The sequence below is a fragment of the Hyperolius riggenbachi genome, chromosome 12, assembly GCF_040937935.1.
Source record: "Hyperolius riggenbachi isolate aHypRig1 chromosome 12, aHypRig1.pri, whole genome shotgun sequence".
In the NCBI taxonomy this organism is placed as follows: domain Eukaryota; kingdom Metazoa; phylum Chordata; class Amphibia; order Anura; family Hyperoliidae; genus Hyperolius; species Hyperolius riggenbachi.
The window spans coordinates 229,790,134-229,809,116 of NC_090657.1; the positions used below are offsets into that span (position 1 = coordinate 229,790,134).

The 18,983-nt window shown below is 44.3% G+C and overlaps 1 protein-coding gene across 1 annotated transcript in view; it reads right to left on the reverse strand.

Moving 5' to 3' along the window:
* Window positions 1-303: 303 nt before the first annotated feature.
* The window catches only part of LOC137541210 (uncharacterized), a 54,142-nt gene continuing 35,462 nt past the window's right edge, over window positions 304-18,983 (reverse strand). The window contains exons 2-4 of the mRNA XM_068262390.1: window positions 5,367-5,729; window positions 2,815-3,177; window positions 304-1,178 (exon numbers count right to left, since the gene is read on the reverse strand). Coding sequence (XP_068118491.1) covers window positions 367-1,178; window positions 2,815-3,177; window positions 5,367-5,691 — 1,500 coding nt within the window. The 5' untranslated portion in view covers window positions 5,692-5,729 and the 3' untranslated portion in view covers window positions 304-366. The remainder of the gene's footprint in view (window positions 1,179-2,814; window positions 3,178-5,366; window positions 5,730-18,983) is intronic.

Here is an 18,983-nt window from a genome sequence, read left to right on the forward strand (position 1 = left end):
ATTTCGATACTGCCGTGGCCGGATTTACTCAAATTTGTGATCGGGGGTAGACCGTGCAACACTACCTGCTGGACAGAGTCTCCTCACTATTGCCGGAAATAACCTAGGAAGGAGGGGGGGGGGGGGCTTCAGCAGGGGCACCGATGTGATAAAACCATCCGAGGATCTCCCCCTTCTTTTCCTGTATGGAGAACGCTTGTATTTACGCTTTTAGAAAATGATAGATGCTTCACAAGATCTAATTACACCTTACTCCTACTCTATATGATAAAAAGTGGAAGAGACATTTGCACATTTTTAGTTTTTTTTATTGTTTATTCTGCCTTTGTAGCACCCGGAGCTTTAGTGATAGTCTCTAGTCAGTCTCTAGGACGGTGAAGAGCTGGTAGCAGGGTAGACCACCTGGATTGGTGTACATGTACACCTGTCGCGTCGTCCCTCCCTGCATGGCAGCTTATGCAAGAAGACGACGACGGGATAGCTCCTGCCGGACAGCCCTGCAGGTATGATGGCTGCAGAGCACCCTGTAGGGACCCTTACAGGCGTGACGGCTGCCGGAGGAGCTGCTGGACCTTCTGATGGCATAGATGTGGTGCTTGCCAGGTGGTCTTCTTCTCTGCTCACTGATAGCACACTAGTGGCAGAGGTGACACTGGGTGTAGATGTCGCAGTGTCATCTGATGCTTCTGATGAAGAAGCTGATGAGCCACCTGATGGCACAGTCGTGTCACTTTGTTTGGGGATCACGCTGGCAGTTGCAGGTTTTGGGGTGGCTCTTGGTACAGGAGAGTGCCTGATGGCAGTATACTCCGGAAAGGCAGGTGGCAGAGGGCTGATGTCACCCTCTGATGATGATGTAGAGGAGCTTTTTCTCGAAAGTCCTTCCTCTAGTAACACAAAGTTATCCTTTTTGTAGTACTTTGCAGTTTTGTATAGGTAGATTCCCACTCCTATGTTAATTATCAGTAACACGAGTGAAAGGAAAAATGCCGTGATCCGGTAGATCTTCTGTGCCGCCTTCCATTTATCAGTAGGCAGTTTGAAGAGCTCCTGGAGGAAGTTTTCTATTGTTGACTTCCTTTTGACTGGCGTTGTTGCCCTGCTACCTGGTGTAGTCACCTTGCTCAATTTTCTTTTCTGTTTTACTTCTTCAGGTCCAGCTGTTACAGGGGAGGCCTCTGCAAGACAAAAAACAACATATGTGTGGTTAGATCAGTGTAACGCTAAAACAGAATAAATACCAAGTTCTAAGAGCGTTCCATTGTATAGAAAATTGGTCATTATGGACACCACAAACCCAGCACACAAAGCACTGAAGCTGCCCCCTGAATGCAGAGCGTATGTCTCTATCTCCCTACAGCGCCCTCTGCCTGGCTTACTTGAAGTGCAGCTAAAGATAGATTTTTTTTCTAAGTTTTATAGAGTATAGGGGAGAGTTAGAACCTCTGTGACGCTGTTTATTGCTGTCTGTGTCATCCCTGGAGATATCCCTCACTTCCTGTCACCTGTGGCATCCCAGGAAGTGATTGGATCTCTATGACAAGAGCTCAGGCAGGAGTATAGGCCACACAGAGGTTCTTCACACTGCTAAGAGAGCTGCCTTTTTTTATCTGCATTTCATGTTGTGGGTGATGCAGAAAATCCATGGAAACAACGACAGCAATAAACAATTTAAAAACAGGAGTTATGATACCAGTTCCATCAAAGGAAAACAAAGTTAGAAAATCATATTTTATCAGCAACTTTTCTTTTTAGTCAATGTTAGCAGCTATTATTGTGTCTCCAAAACTATTTTTTTTCATTTAGTGAGCTATAATTTTTCTGAATCCTTACACCCTGAAAATATATAAACAACTAGCTCCGCCCACTTTTTTTTTAACCTTGACACACAGTCACTCAATGACGCACATACGCACATGCACACACACGCACACACACACACGCACATGCATGCACGCACACCCACACACGCACATGCATGCACGCACACACACACACTTGCACATGCATGCACGCACACACACGCACACACCCACGCACACGTACACACACACACACACTGTACACACACACACACACACGTACACACACACACACACATGAATGCACGCACACACGCACACGCACACACACGTACACACACACACACGTACACACACACACGTACACACGCACACTCACGTACACACACACACACACACACACACACACATACGCACACACACATGCACACATACGCGCACACACACACACACACACATACGCAAACACACATGCACACACACACACACACGCACGCACACACACACAAATATACAGAAGAAAGATAGATATAGCATGTTGCAGAGAACAAGGCATTAGATGTGCAACCGACCAATGTGAAGTCTCAATCCCGCAGGACAGAGGCGAATTCTATTCAGTGTGAAAGGGGCCTCACTGCACTGGGAGAGGAGTTAGTGTTACACACAAAGCAGACAGAGAAAGCTGGGCAGTAAAGTAGAGGTGGAAGGGCTACCTGTGGAAGATGTAGGGTTGCAGAGGATTATGGGAAAGTGGACATAAGCAGCTTGACATCCCTCAACCCAGCTCCACCTCCACATACAACATGTAAATACAATGTACTATAAGACTCATTGTTGAGCGTAAAAACAAACAAACCAAAAAGCAACAACCAATCAGACGTTACCCTTATTTTTGACACAAATATTGTGATTGGTTGCTCTGCACTACTCCCCCACATTATCCCCAGCTTTCTCTCCCCCATCATGATAAACAGTGCTGCAGTGTCAGCAGTTCATGCTGTATATCTCTTACCTGTAGTCTCAGAGACCCGGACATATACGGATGGAGCGGGTTCATAATTGTGACCATCGACGCGGAGGTGGATCTTGTAGAAGCCGCTGTCCTCAGTCGTGATGGGACTGACTGCCAAGGAGCAGCTCCCGGATCTCACCAGGCGTCTCATCACCGCGGTACGCGGGTCATGATGGGTCACTGCGCCGTCATTCAGGTTAAGGAGAGCCCTGTACTCTCCCCCATTCTCAGGCACCATCCCCCACTCCATCTCCACGTTATTTTGGTTCGGTCTAACAGGAAAGCGACATGGGATCACAAGGCGTGACCCCGCGCTCACAGCTATCTCCGCAGGGACCAAACTAATGGAGGTGACATCCACACCTGGAGGAAGGAAAGAGAGACAATGGTCAGTGGAATGCTTGTAGGAAATCATTCTAGAAGACTAATACACAATAAACTGTCATTACTAGTAGAAGTCCCACCCTCCCCTCAGGAAACAGGAAACATGGCCGCCCGCTAATCAGCAGAAATGTGGGCACTGCCGTAGGAGTCCATTGAACTACCAGCAATGTGGGGAAATGCAGACGCCTGCTAAATAACAGGCAACGGGCCGTCTGCAAAGCAAAATATGGCTACAAATAACAGATGCTCACGTTTCCCTACATTGCTGGTGATGGGCGCCTGCGGTGGTGCATGTAAATTAGCAGGATTATTTTTACCTGGGAGGGGGTTAAGCTTAGGCATGTGGGAGTTGTTGGTTACGACTAGATTTGGATGCAAAGGTTAAGGTCAGCTGTGTGTGTGTGTGTGTGGGGGGGGCTCGGTTGAGGTTAGTTGTGGGGTTGGTGGTCAATGTAGCTATGGGTGGAAGTGGTTCATATCATCCCAAGTAACAAGGGATCTGTATACCAAGTTTCATTGAAACCGGTCGAGGCACACACACGTCCGATTTTATATATATATATATATATATATATATATATATATATATATATATATATATATATATATATATATATACTATCTGATGACCCAACATTGCCCGGGTATGTATTTGGCTGCTGTTGGCTATGCCAACTTTTTCTAACCCTAACACACAAACACTCAATGTCCAAGTTTTGGAACGTTGGGGTCTTTGGCATCAATAAATTGTATATTCCCATAGAAATGAAACAAATCTGATTGGCCGTTTGTGGCTCCTCCCCTCTCCAGTATTTGAACCTCAGTCACCCAATGACCAACTGTAAAAGGTTTGAGGCATCTGCTAATAACAGTGTAAAAATTGCAGCAATTTAAATATTCTCCTTGAAAATCAACAGGTGAATTTTGATTGTCTAGTAAAGGCTCCACCCACTTCCCTGAATATTAATCTCAGTCACCCAATGACCACTTGGGCAAAGTTTGAGAACCCTGACAGTGTAGGAATGGCTGTAGTTTATATTTTCCCAGTGAAATTTGTTTTTGGATCCACCCACTTTTTGTAACCTGGAAACTCAGTGACCAAGTTTGTCATCTTATGGGTCCTTGGCATCAAAAATGTGTATTTTCCCAGTGAGATGAAACAAATCTGATTGGCTGTTTGTGTCTCTGCCCCCTTTTCTGAATTTGAACCCCAGTGAGCCAATGACCAACTGTACCAGGTTTGAGGCTTTTGCCATTAACAGTGGAAGAATGGCAGCAATATTAATATTCCCCTTGAAAATCAACAGATGAATTTTGATTGTCTTTTTTTAAGCTCCACCCACTTTTCTGAATATTAATCCCAGTCACCCAGTGACCAACTGTGTCAAGTTTGAGAACCCTACCATTAACAGTGTAAGAATGGCTGCAGTATACATTTTCCCATGTAAAAAATGTAGTTGTTGGCTCTGCCCTCTTTTTCAAACCTTGACACACAGTCACTGTATAACCAAGTTTATGAGCTTTGTGGTCCTTGGCATCAACAATTTAAATGTTCCCACTGAAATGAAACAAATCTGATTGGCTGTTTGTGGCTCCACCCCCTTTTCAGAATGTGAATCCCAGTCACTCACTGACCGACTGTACCAAGTTTGAGGCCTCTGCCATTAAGAGTGTAAGAATATGATAGATATAGCATGTTGCAGAGAACAAGGCATTAGATGTGCAACCAATGTGAAGTCCCAATCCCGCAGGACTGAGGCGAATTCTATTCAGTGTGAAAGGGGCCTCACTGCACTGGGAGAGGAGTTAGTGTTACACACAAAGCAGACAGAGAATGCTGGGCAGTAAAGTAGAGGTGGAAGGTCCTCCTATGGAAGATGTAGGGTTGCAGAGGATTATGGGAAAGTGGACATAAGCAGCTTGACATCCCTCAACCCAGCTCCACCTCCACATACAACATGTAAATACAATGTACTAGAAGACTCATTGTTGGGCGTAAAAAGCAAACAAACAAAAAAGGAACAACCAATCAGAAGTTACCCTTATTTTTCACACAAATATTGTGACTGGTTGCTTTGCACTACTCCCCCACATTATCCCCAACTTTCTCTCCCCCATCATAATAAACAGTGCTGCAGTGTCAGCATTTCATGCTGTATATCGCTTACCTGAAGTCTCAGAGACGCTGACGTGTACGATCGGAGCGGGTTCATAAACGTGACCATCGACGCGGAGATTGATCTCATAGAAGCCGCTGTCCTCAGTCGTGATGGGACTGACTGTCAGGGAGCAGCTCCCGGATCTCACCAGGCGTCTGATGACCGCGGTACGCGGGTCACGATGGATCACTGCGCCGTCATTAAGGTTAAGAAGAGCTCTGTACTCTCCCCCATTGTCAGGCACCATCCCCCACTCCATCTCCACGTTATTCTTGTTCGGTCTGGTGTTAAAGCGACATGGGATCACAAGGCGTGACCCCGCGCTCACAGCCATCTCCTCAGGGACCAAACTAATGGAGGTGACATCCACACCTGTAGGAAGGAAAGAGAGACAATGGTCAGTGGAATGCTTGTAGGAAATCATTCTAGAAAACTAATACACAATAAACTGTCATTACTAGTAGAAAGTCCCACCCTCCCCTCAGGAAACAGAAAACATGGCCGCCCGCTAATCAGCAGAAATGTGGGCACTGCCGTAGGAGCCCATTGAAATACCAGCAATGTGGGGAAATGCAAACGTCCGCTAAATATCAGGCATCGGGCCGTCTGCAAAGCAAAATATGGCTACAAATAACAGATGCTCAAGTTTCCCCACATTGCTGGTGATGGGTGCCCGTACATTAGCAGGATTATGTTTAGTGATGTGGTTAAGGTTAGGCATGTGGGGGTTGATGGTTAAGACTAGATTTGCATGGGGAGGTTAAGGTCAGCCGTCTGGGGGCTCGGTTGAGGTTAGATGTGGGGTTGGTGGTCAATGTAGCTGTGGGTGGAAGTGGTTCAATTTAGGCATGGGTGGAAGTGGTAGAGGCTACCAGTGTTGGCAGGATGTCACCGCTATAACCCCCCCCCCCCCCTTACCAGCAGAACCCCTTCAATGGGTTGATGATAAGGGGGTGGTTAAGATTTGGAGTGGGGGGGGGGGTGGTAAAGCCTACATGTTAATGGGAAGGTTAAGGTTAGCTGTGGAGAGAAGCTTAGTTAAGGTTAGAGCATGTTTAGGCATGGGTGGAGAGTGGTTAAGGTTAGGCATGGGTGGAGAGTGGTTAAGGTTAGGCATGGGTGGTGGTGTTTAAGATTAGGCATGGGTGGAGAATGGTTAAGGTTAGGCATGGGTGGGGGGTGTTTAGGCATGGGTGGAGAGTGGTTAAGGTTAAGCATGGGTGGGGGTGGTTAAGATTAGTCATGGGTGGATAGTGGTTAAGGTTAGGCATGGGTGGAGAGTGGTTAAGGTTAGGCATGGGTGGTGGTGTTTAAGATTAGGCATGGGTGGAGAGTGGTTAAGGTTATGCATGGGTGGGGGGTTAAGGTTAGACATGGGTGGGGGGTGGTTAAGATTAGGCATGGGTGGAGAGTGGTTAAGGTTAGACATGGGTGGGAGGTGGATAAGATTAGGCATGGGTGGAGAGTGGTTAAGGTTAGGCATGGGTGGGGGTGGTTAAGATTAGGCATGGGTGGAGAGTGGTTAAGGTTACGCATGGGTCGTGGTTAAGATTAGGCATGGGTGGGGGTGTTTAAGGTTAGACATGGGTAAGGGGTGTTTAGGCATGGGTGGGGGGTGGTTAAGGTTATGCATGGGTGGGGGGTGTTTAGGCTTTGGTGGAGAGTGGTTAAGGTAAGGCATGGGTGGGGGGTGTTTAAGGTTAGGCATGGATGGGGGGTGTTTAAGACTAGGCATGGGTGGAGAGTGGTTAAGGTTAGGCATCCGGGGGGAGTGGTTATGGCCTGATCCCACTAACGCAGTTGTGCGCAGTTGTGTCCGCTTTTCAGCAACACATCAATGTTACAGATGCTGAAAAGTGGACAGAAGCGGATACTACTGAGCACAGCTGCGTCAGTGGGCTCAGGTCTTCAGGTTAGGTACCAGCGAAGGGAGGGTTCAGAGTGAGAGTAGGATTTGGTTTAGCTTTCATAAAATATCAGTATGTATTACTAACATTTTACTGTCACTATTAGCACTGCAAGCAGAGCCATGACAAGGTCCTCCAGCACCCAAGGCTGAGACACCAAAGTGTGCCCCTCCATCCCTCCCACCCCAGCTGTCACACACTGATTGCTATTAGACTAAGAGGGCCACAGGGCCCACAACCTTCCCAACACCTTAATCTCTAGTTATCTGGCTTGCAGTCACTGTCATGTATCCCCTTTTCTTATTTCTTTCTGCTTCATACACAATTAGGAATGACAACTGAATGAATTGTGCGCCCCCTCCTACATTGCGCCCTGAGGCTGGAGCCTCTCCAGCCTATGCCTCGGCCCGGCCCTGACTGCAAGAGTAGAAAATCAGTAAATTTACTGATAATCTACTATTGGTGATTTCCAGGCGCCCTTTTTTCATATATACTTCCCTTCCTCCCCTGCTACTAACCCTGGGAAATGTCCACTAAACTCCGCCCTCGCCATCCGCCATATGTTCATAAACCACCTTACCTGAAGAGGGCTGAAGAAGGACTAGAAGTCCCACAACATGGAACAATCCACAAAGCATTTTGTCACACGAGGACAAAACAAAGATATCCTGCTCAACGTTAGCTGCTCACGCTGCTCACGCCAACACAAGACTGCCAGTCTGCTGGGCTGTGCTGCCCTTATATGGAGCTGCTGCTGTGATGTCATAATGGGCCACACCCTCTTGTGTTTCCTGGTCACCTGTGTTACCATAGCAACCAGCCACAACACAACCCTCATCCTCCTGCAGCAGCACTACAAGAAGTGCAGGAAATGTATGTATGTACATATATATATATATATTACTTAATGACCAAGTATGTGAGCTTTGCGGTCTTTGGCATCAATAATTTGCATGGAAATAAAATTAATCTGATTGGATGTGGCTCCACCCCTTTTCTGAATTTGAACCCCAATCACCCAATGGCCAACTGTACCAGGTACAGGTGATTAACAGTGCAAAAATGGCAGCAATTAAATATTCCCCTTAAAAATCAATAGGTGGATTTTGATTGGCTTTTATAGGCTCCACCCACTTTTCTGAATATTAATCCCAGTCACCCTGTGACCAACTGTGCAAAGTTTGAGAATCCTACCATTAACAGTGTAAGAATGGTTGCAGTTTACATTTGCGCAATGAAATTTGTATTTTTCTCCACCCACTTATTTCCTAACATTGTTCAGGTATGTATTTGGCTGGTGTTGGCTCCTCCTATTACTTCTAACCCTAACACACAATTACTCAATAACCAAGTTTGTGAGCTTTGCGGTCTTTGGCATCAATAATTTGCATTGAGATTAAACAAATCTGATTGGCTGTTTGTGGCTCCACCCCTTTGTCTGAATTTGAACCCCAGTCACCCAATGACCAACTGTACCAGGTTTAAGGCTTGTGCCATTAACAGTGCAAGAATGGTAGCAATTACATATTCCCCTTGAAAATCAATAGGTGAATATTGATTGGCTTTTGTAGGCTCCACCCACTTCTCTGAATATTAATCCCAGTCAGCCAGTGACCAATTGTGCAAAGTTTGAGAACCCTACCATTAAAAGTGTAAGAATTGCTGCAGTTTACATTTTCTCAGTGAAATTTGCATTTGTCTCTGCCTACTGATGACCCGGCATTTCCTGATTATGTATTTTGCAGGTGCTGGTGGCTGTGCCCACTTTTCCTAACCCTAACACACAATTAATCAATTACTCAATGACCAAGTTTGTGAGCATTGCAGTCTTTGGCATCAATAATTTGCATTGAAATGAAACAAATCTAATTGGCTGTTTGTGGCTCCACCCCCTTTCTGAAATTGAACCCTAGTCACCCAATGATCAACTGTACTAGGTTTGAGGCTTGTGCCATTAACAGTGCAAGAATGGCAGCAATGTAAATATTCCCCTTGAAAATCAATAGGTTAATTTTGATTGGATTTTATAGACTCCACCCACCTTTCTGAATATCAATCCCAGTCACCCAGCGACCAACTGTGCAAAGTTTGAGAGCCCTACCATTAACAGTGTAGGAATGGCTGCAGTTTACATTATGGCAGTTAAATTTGTATTTTTCTCCACCCACTGATGTCCTAATGTTTCCCGGGTATGTATTTGGCTGCTGTTGGCTTTGGCCACTTTTTCTAACCCTAAAAAACAATTGTCAATAGTCAATGACAAAGTTTGTGAGATTTGTGGTCTTTAGCATGAATATTTGTCATTGAAATGAAACACATATGATTCGCTGTTTGTGGCCAGACCCCTTTTTTAAATATTTAACCCCAGTCACCCAATGATCAACTGTACCAGGTTTCAGGCTTGTGCCATTAACAGTGCAAAAATGGCAGCAATTAAATATTTGCCTTGAAAATCAATAGGTGAATTGTGATTGGTTTTTGTAGGCTCCACCCACTTTTCTGAATATTAATCCCAGTCACCCAGTGACCAACTGTGCAAAGTTTTAGAACCCTACAATTAGTAGTGTAAGAATGGCTGCAGTTTACATTTTACCAGTGAAATTTGTGTTTGTCTCCGCCCACTGAAGACTTGGCATTGCCCAGGTATGTATTTGGCCGGTTCTGGCTCCGCCCACTTTTTCTAACCCTAACACAAAATTACTTAATGACCAAGTGTGTGAGCTTTGCGGTCTTTGGCATCAATAATTTGCATTGAAATAAAATAAATCTGATTGGCTGTGGCTCCACCCCTTTTCCGAATTTGAACACCAATCACCCGATGGCCAACTGTACCAGGTACAGGTGATGAACAGTGCAAGAATGGCATCAATTAAATATTCCCCTTAAAGATTAATAGGTGGATTTTGATTGGCTTTTGTAGGATCCACCCACTTTTCTGAATATTAATCTCAGTCACTCATTGACCAACTGTGCAAAGTTTGAGAACCCTGCCATTAATAGTGTAAGAATTGCTGCAGTTTACATTTTCTCAGTCAAATTTGTATTTGTCTCCACCTACTGATGACCCAGCATTGCCCGATTATGTATTTGGCTGGTGTTGGCTGCACTCACTTTTTCTAACCCTAACACACAATTACTCAATTACTCAATGACCAAGTTTGTGAGCTTTGCGGTCTTTAGCATCAATAACTTGCATTAAAATGAAACAAATCAGATTGGCTGTTTGGGGGTGGGGTTCCACCCCCTTATATAAATTTAAACCCCAGTCACGCAATCATCAACTGTACCAGTTTTGAGGCTTGTGCCATTAACAGTGCAAGGATGGCAGCAATGAAATATTCCCCTGAAAAATAATAGGTAATTTTTGATTGTTTTTTGTAGGCTCCACCCACTTTTCTGAATGTTAACCCCAGTCACCCAGTAATCAACTGTGCAAAGTTTGAGAACCCTACCATTAACAGTGTAAGAATGGCTGCTGTTTACATTTTCCCAGTAAAATTTGTATTTGTCTCCGCCCACTTATGACCCTGCGTTGCCCGCTTATGTATTTGGCTGGTGTTGGTTGTGCCCACTTTACTAACCCTAACACACAATTAATCAATTACTCAATTACCAAGTTTGTCAGCTTTGCGGTGTTTGGCAACAATAATTTGCATTGGAATGAAACAAATCTGATTGGCTATTTGTGGCTCCACCCCCTTTTCTGAAATTGAACCCCAGTCACCCAATGATCAACTATACCAGGTTTGAGGCTTGTGCCATTAACAGTGCAAGAATGGCAGAAATGTAAATATTCCCCTTGAAAATCAATAGGTGAATTTTGATTGGCTTTTATAGGCTCCAACCACTTTTCTGAATAATAATCCTAGTCACCCAACGACCAACTGTGCAAAGTTTGAGAACCCTACCATTAACAGTGTAACATTTGCAATAATTCAGGTTGGAGTGACCTTGAGATGTCTCCCAATGCATCACTGCTGAATATATGCAAATTAACCATTGTTACCCTTAGAAGCTAAACACACCTCCAGAACTGCTGGAATGCAATGATGTGTCAGCTTGTTAATTTGTACAGAGTCATAATAATCCAACATACATACAGACTGTTTTGGATTGTTTGATCCTCATCAGTGCATGGCATGGATTAATTTGGCTCTATGCAGTAGGGCTTGTAACACCGAGAGGTACAGAGTACAGACCAACCAGCAAGCTCATGGTGACCCAGAACTCATTGGAGTGTGTACGGGACTACAATGGTCCCAAAAGCCCCCTTACTAAGATGTTAAGAAAAACAAAAGTTTGCTTTCCTAAAACAGAAATAATTTGCGATAATTCAGGTTGGAGTGAGCTTGAGATGTCTCCCAGAGCAACACTGCTGAATATATGCAAATTAACCCTTCTACCCTTAGAAGCTAAACACACCTCCAGTGTAACAGTGTAAGAATGGCTGCAGTTTACATTTTCCAGTGAAATTTGTATTTGTCTCTTTTTGGTTATGGGAATAAAAAGTATCCTATACTTTATTCCAGCTAATGTACTATGTGTGTGCCAAATTTCATTCAAATCCGTTCAGCCGTTTTTGCGTGATCGAGTAACAAACATCCAAACATCCAAGCATCCGAACTTTCCCATTTATTATATTAGTAGGATATATAATCATTTTTTTTTCACATGAGCTGGAAAATGAAACTTTGTACATCGCTGATAACAATTAATAAGATGTAGTGCTGCTGCAGGAGGATGAGGGTTGTGTTGTGGCTGGTTGCTATGGTAACACAGGTGACCATGAAACACAAGAGGGTGTGGCCCATAATGACATCACAGCAGCACCTACCTGGCTAATCTATATAAGGGACAACTATGCTAGCTACCTATACCAACTACCTACTGTATATTGGGGCAACTATACTAGCTATACTGGGGGCAACTATACTAGCTACCTACACTGGGGCAAATAATACTAGCTGCCTACCAATACTGGGGCAACTATACTAGCTACCTACACTGGGGCAATAATACTAGCTGCCTATACTGGGGCAACTATACTAGCTATCTATACTGGGGCAACTATACTAGCTACCTATACTGGGTGCAACTATACTAGCTACCTATACTGGGGCAACTATACTACCTATACTGGGGCAGCTATACTAGACACCTATACTGGGGGCAACTATACTAGCTACCTATACTGGGGCAACTATACTACCTATACTGGGGCAACTATACTAGCTACCTATACTGGGGCAACTATACTAGCTACCAATACTGGGGCAACTATACTAACTATACTGGGGCAACTATACTAGCTACCTATACTGGGGCAACTATGCTACCTATACTGGGGCAAGTATACTAGCTACCTATACTGGGGCAAGTATACTAGCTACCTATACTGGGGCAACTATACTACCTATACTGGGGCAAGTATACTAGCTACCTATACTGGGGCAAGTATACTAGCTACCTATACTGCGGCAACTATACTAGCTACCTATACTGGGGCAACTATACTACCTATACTGCGGCAAGTATACTAGCTACCTATACTAGGGCTACTATACTACCTATTCTGGGGCAACTATAATAGCTACCTATAGTGAGGCAACTATAATGACTATACTGGGGCAACTATAATTCCTATACTGGGGGCTTTAGTAAAATATCAGTATGTATTACCAATACTTCCTATCATTATTAGCATTGCAAGAGTAGAAGAAAGGTACATTTACAGATATTCTGCTATTGGCAATTTCTGGGTGCCAAAATTTCCAGGCGTCCTTTTTTCATATCCGCTTTCCTTTCCCTCCCCTGCTACTAACCCTGGGAAATGTCCACCAAACTCCGCCCTCCCCATCCGCCATATGTTCATAAACCGCCTTACCTGAAGAGGGCTGAAGAAGGACTAGAAGTCCCACAACATGGAACAATCCACAAAGCATTTTGTCACACGAGGACAAAACAAAGATATCCTGCTCAACGTTAGCTGCTCACGCTGCTCACGCCAACACAAGACTGCCAGTCTGCTGGGCTGTGCTGCCCTTATATGGAGCTGCTGCTGTGATGTCATAATGGGCCACACCCTCTTGTGTTTCCTGGTCACCTGTGTTACCATAGCAACCAGCCACAACACAACCCTCATCCTCCTGCAGCAGCACTACAAGAAGTATATATATATATATATATATATATATATATATATATATATACATATATATATATATATATATATACACACATACATATATATATATATATATATATATATATATATATGAAATTTTCCACATGAGCTGGAAACTGAAACTTTGTACATCGCTGATAACAATTAATAAGATGTAGTGCTGCTGCAGGAGGGTGAGGGTTGTATTGTGGCTGGTTGCTATGGTAACACAGGTGACCATGAAACACAAGAGGGTGTGGCCCATTATGACATCACAGCAGCACCTACCTGGCTAATCTATATAAGGGGCAACTATGCTAGCTACCTATACCAACTACCTACTGTATATTGGGGCAACTATACTAGCTATACTGGGGGCAACTATACTAGCTACCTACACTGGGGCAAATAATACAATCTGCCTACCAATACTGGGGCAACTATACTAGCTACCTACACTGGGGCAATAATACTAGCTGCCTATATTGGGGCAACTATACTAGCTACCTATACTGGGTGCAACTATACTAGCTACCTATACTGAGGGCAACTATACTAGCTACCTATACTGAGGCAACTATACTATCTATACTGGGGCAACTATACTAGCTACCTATACTGAGGCAACTATACTACCTATACTGGGGCAGCTATACTAGCTACCTATACTGGGGCAACTATACTAGCTACCTATACTTGTGCAACTATACTAGCTGCCAATACTGGGGCAACTATACTAGCTACCTATACTGGGGCAACTATACTAGCTACCTATACTTGGGCAACTATACTAGCTACCTATACTGGGGCAACTATACTAGCTACCAATACTGGGGGCAACTATACTAGCTACCAATACTGGGGCAACTATACTAGCTACCTATACTGAGGCAACTATACTACCTATACTGGGGCAACTATACTAGCTACCTATACTGGGGCTACTATACTAGCTACCTATACTGGGGCTACTATAATAGCTACCAATACTGGGGCAACTATACTAGCTACCTACACTGGGGCAACTATACTAGCTACCTATACTGGGGCAACTTTTCTAGCTACCAATACTGGGGCAACTATACTGGGGCAGCTATACTAGCTACCTATACTAGGGCAACTATATTATATTCTGCTATTGGCGATTTCTGGGTGCCAAAATTTCCAGGCGTCCTTTTTTCATATCCACCGCTCTCCCTCCCCTGCTACTAACCCTGGGAAATGTCCACTAAACTCCGCCCTCGCCATCCGCCATATGTTCATAAACCGCCTTACCTGAAGAGGGCTGAAGAAGGACTAGAAGTCCCACAGCATGGAACAATCCACAAAGCATTTTGTCACAGGAGGACAAAACAAAGATATCCTGCTCAACGTTAGCTGCTCACGCTGCTCACGCCAACACAAGACTGCCAGTCTGCTGGGCTGTGCTGCCCTTATATGGAGCTGCTGCTGTGATGTCATAATGGGCCACACCCTCTTGTGTTTCCTGGTCACCCATGTTACCATAGCAACCAGCCACAACACAACCCTCATCCTCCTGCAGCAGCACTACAAGAAGTGCAGGAAATGTTATATATATATATATATATATATATATATATATATATATATATATATATATATATATATTCACTAGCTGGATGCCCGGCGTCGCCCGGGTATGTATTTGGCTAGTGTTGGCTCTGCCCACTTTTCCTAACCCTAACACACAATTACTTAATGACCAAGTATGTGAGCTTTGCAGTCTTTGGCATCAATAATTTGCAAGGAAATAACAGTGCAAGAATGGCAGCAATTAAATATTCCCCTTAAAAATCAATAGGTGGATTTTGATTGGCTTTTATAGGCTCCACCCACTTTTCTGAATATTAATCCCAGTCACCCAGTGACCAACTGTGCAAAGTTTGAGAACCCTACCATTAACAGTGTAAGAATGGCTGCAGTTTACATTTGCGCAATTAAATTTGTATTTGTCTCCGCCTACTGATGACCTGGCATTTCCTGATTATGTATTTTGCAGGTGCTGGTGGCTGCGCCCACTTTTCCTAACCCTAACACACAATTAATCAATTACTCAATGACCAAGTTTGTGAGCTTTGCAGTCTTTGGGCTTGATTCACAAAGCGGTGCTAACCTACTTAGCATGTCTAAAGTCTTTAGACGTGCTAACCAGGGTGCTAAGTAGATTAATCCATTGAGAAATCTAGTGCTAACCTACTTAGCACCCTGGTTAGCACGTCTAAAGACTTTAGACGTGCTAAGTAGGTTAGCACCGCTTTGTGAATCAAGCCCTTTGGCATCAATAATTTGCATTGAAATGAAATGAAACAAATCTAATTGGCTGTTTGTGGCTCCACCCCCTTTCTGAAATTGAACCCTAGTCACCCAATGATCAACTATACTAGGTTTGAGGCTTGTGCCATTAACAGTGCAAGAATGGCAGCAATGTAAATATTCCCCTTGAAAATCAATAGGTTAATTTTGATTGGCTTGTATAGGCCCCACCCACCTTTCTGAATATTAATCCCAGTCACCCTACCATTAACAGTGTAAGAATAGCTGCAGTTTACATTTTCCAGTGAAATTTGTATTTGTCTCCGCCCCCTTTTTTGTTATGGGAATAAAAAGTATCCTATACTTTATTCCAGGTAATTGTAAGGGATTGCGGAGATGCTGCCGCATCAGAGAGTGGCATGGCGGCTATCTCCACGTCTCACCCGGCAGTTTCCGCCGCGCGGATACATGATGGAAATATCCCTGGGATTGTGGGGAATAAGGAGGAAGCCGTTGCAGCGCCGAGTGGCATGGCGGCTGTCTCCGCGACTCAGCCAGCGGCTTTTGCTGCATGGTCGCATGCAGGGATGAGCAGAAACTACGCTAGTGCGAATTTACGCATCGTAGTTCGCATCTACGCATCGTAGTTCGTAGGCGAAGTTTCAAAACTACGCTTACAATTTTACACGTAGCGAAGTACCGTTACGCGTAGTTTACGCCCCCTATGTGTAGTTCACAAGTGTATTGCGAAGTAAACTACGAATGCGTTATTCGCGTCTATTTTTCCGCGTACGATTGTATTTTGCACTACGTGTAATTGCGTATTTTAACGCGTAGTCTACGAAATGCATACGAAGCGATTATTTGATTTCAAAGCCATAGTTTGCCGAAGCGTAGTTCCAGCGTAGCAAAGTTGGCTGACTATGACCATCCCTGGTCGCATGGTGGAACTTTGCCTGCTCCTTCAGTCGCACATAGACTGAGGTCTACGCGCGCGCGCACAGACAGGATCTTTATGCAAACAGAAGGGGAGTCAGCTGATCAGCCGGTCAGCTGACTTCAGCACTGATCCTGATTGGCTGAGTGACTGGGGCGGTGCTTAGGAGCGCTCCCAGTATATATAGAACAGGCCTGTCAGTTGTTCCTCGTCTGCTGTTGCATATGCTACGTGTTAGCACTCAGACCCATAGTCAGATCCGAAAGTGTGCCTAGAACCAGCAGGAGCTGGGGATCCACACTTAGACAGATTCTGTTGATAACATAAAGTACTAATTGAATTGTATTATTTGTTATGACCCTCTGCTAGCCTTGACTAATCTTCTGTCTTGAGATTCTGTGCCTTTGCCTATCTGATCCAGTTGCCGACTTGGCTATCCCTCACTTTGATTCTGTCTTCCGCCTTTGTACCGTATCTGTCCGTGTGTTGCCAAACCTGCTTGTCTGACTCTTCTGCCCTCACCAGGGAGCTAGTCCTGGTGAGGGGTTCTCAGTTTAGTAATCACCTGCTTCTCAGGTTGATAGCTGCAGTATAGTCTGAATCACCTGCTCCTCAGGTTGATAGCTGCAGTATAGTCTGAATCACCTGCTCCTCAGGTTGATAGCTGCAGTACAGTCTTAATCACCTGCTCCTCAGGTGACTAGCTGTCATTATATGCTGTCTGCGTCTCCTGCCTCTCAGGGGATCACCTGTTGCAGTACAGTCTGAATCACTCGCTCCTCGAGTGATCTCGCTACATTGTCTTGCTGTGCATCACCCGCTCCTCGGGTGAACCTATCATTACTCCTCTGAGTCTCCAGCTTGCTGGAATACTGATTACTGTGTTGTTTAGAGATACCCCCTTCACCAGCTCCTCTGGACAGTGGGTATCTCCATCTAAATTACTGTTGCACCAAACACTGTCTTACATCTTTGTATCCTGTGTGTCTTGCTATACTTGTATTATTGGTGATTCTGCAGATCACCGCATAATCAGGCATAACATATGTATTATTGGTGATACTGCAGATCACCAATAATCAGAAAATCTGTTCTGGCTGCTGGCTCGTTACAGTAATGTACTATGTGTGTGCCAAATTTCATTCAAATCCGTTCAGCCATTTTTGCGTGATCGAGTAACAATCAACCAAACATCCAAACATCCGAACTTTCCCATTTATTATATTAGTAGGATATATATATATATATATATATATATATATATATATATATATATATATAAACATACAGTTCCTTCTCAAAAAAATAGCATATTGTGATAAAGTTCATTATTTTCTGTAATGTACTGATAAACATTAGACTTTCATATATTTTAGATTCAAATACACACAACTGAAGTAGTTCAAGCCTTTTATTGTTTTAATATTGATGATTTTGGCATACAGCTCATGAAAACCCAAATGTCCTATCTCAAAAAATTAGCATATTTCATCCGACCAATAAAAGAAAAGTGTTTTTAAAACAAAAAAGTCAACCTTCAAATAATTATGTTCAGTTATGCACTCAATACTTGGTCGGGAATCCTTTTGCAGAAATTAGTGCTTTAATGCGGCGTGGCATGGAGGCAATCAGCCTGTGGCACTGCTCAGGTGTTATGGAGGCCCAGGATGCTTCGATAGTGGCCTTAAGCTCATCCAGAGTGTTGGGTCTTGCGTCTCTCAACTTTCTCTTCACAATATCCCACAGATTCTCTATGGGGTTCAGGTCAGGAGAGTTGGCAGGCCAATTGAGCACAGTAATACCATGGTCAGTAAACCAGTTACTAGTGGTTTTTGCACTGTGAGCAGGTGCCAGGTCATGCTGAAAAATGAAATCTTCATCTCTATAAAGCTTTTGTGGCATATTGTGAAGAGAAAGTTGAGAGACGCAAGACCAAACACTCTGGATGAGCTTAAGGCCGCTATCGAAGCATCCTGGGCCTCCATAACACCTGAGCAGTGCCACAGGCTGTTTGCCTGTAATGAACCGTGGTATCTCTGCTGACCAGAGTAAGTTCAATCAGGACTGTCTATGATACAAAATGAGTAGTAGTTAAAGGGATACTGTAGGGGGGTCGGGGGAAAATGAGTTGAACTTACCCGGGGCTTCTAATGGTCCCCCGCAGACATCCTGTGCCTGCGCAGCCGCTCACTGATGCTCCAGCCCCGCCTCCGGTTCACTTCTGTAATTTTCTGACTTTAAAGTCAGAAAACCCCTGCGCCTGCGTTGCCGTGTCCTCGCTTCCCCTGATGTCACCAGGAGCGTACTGCACAGGCCCAGACCATACTGGGCTTGTGCTATACACT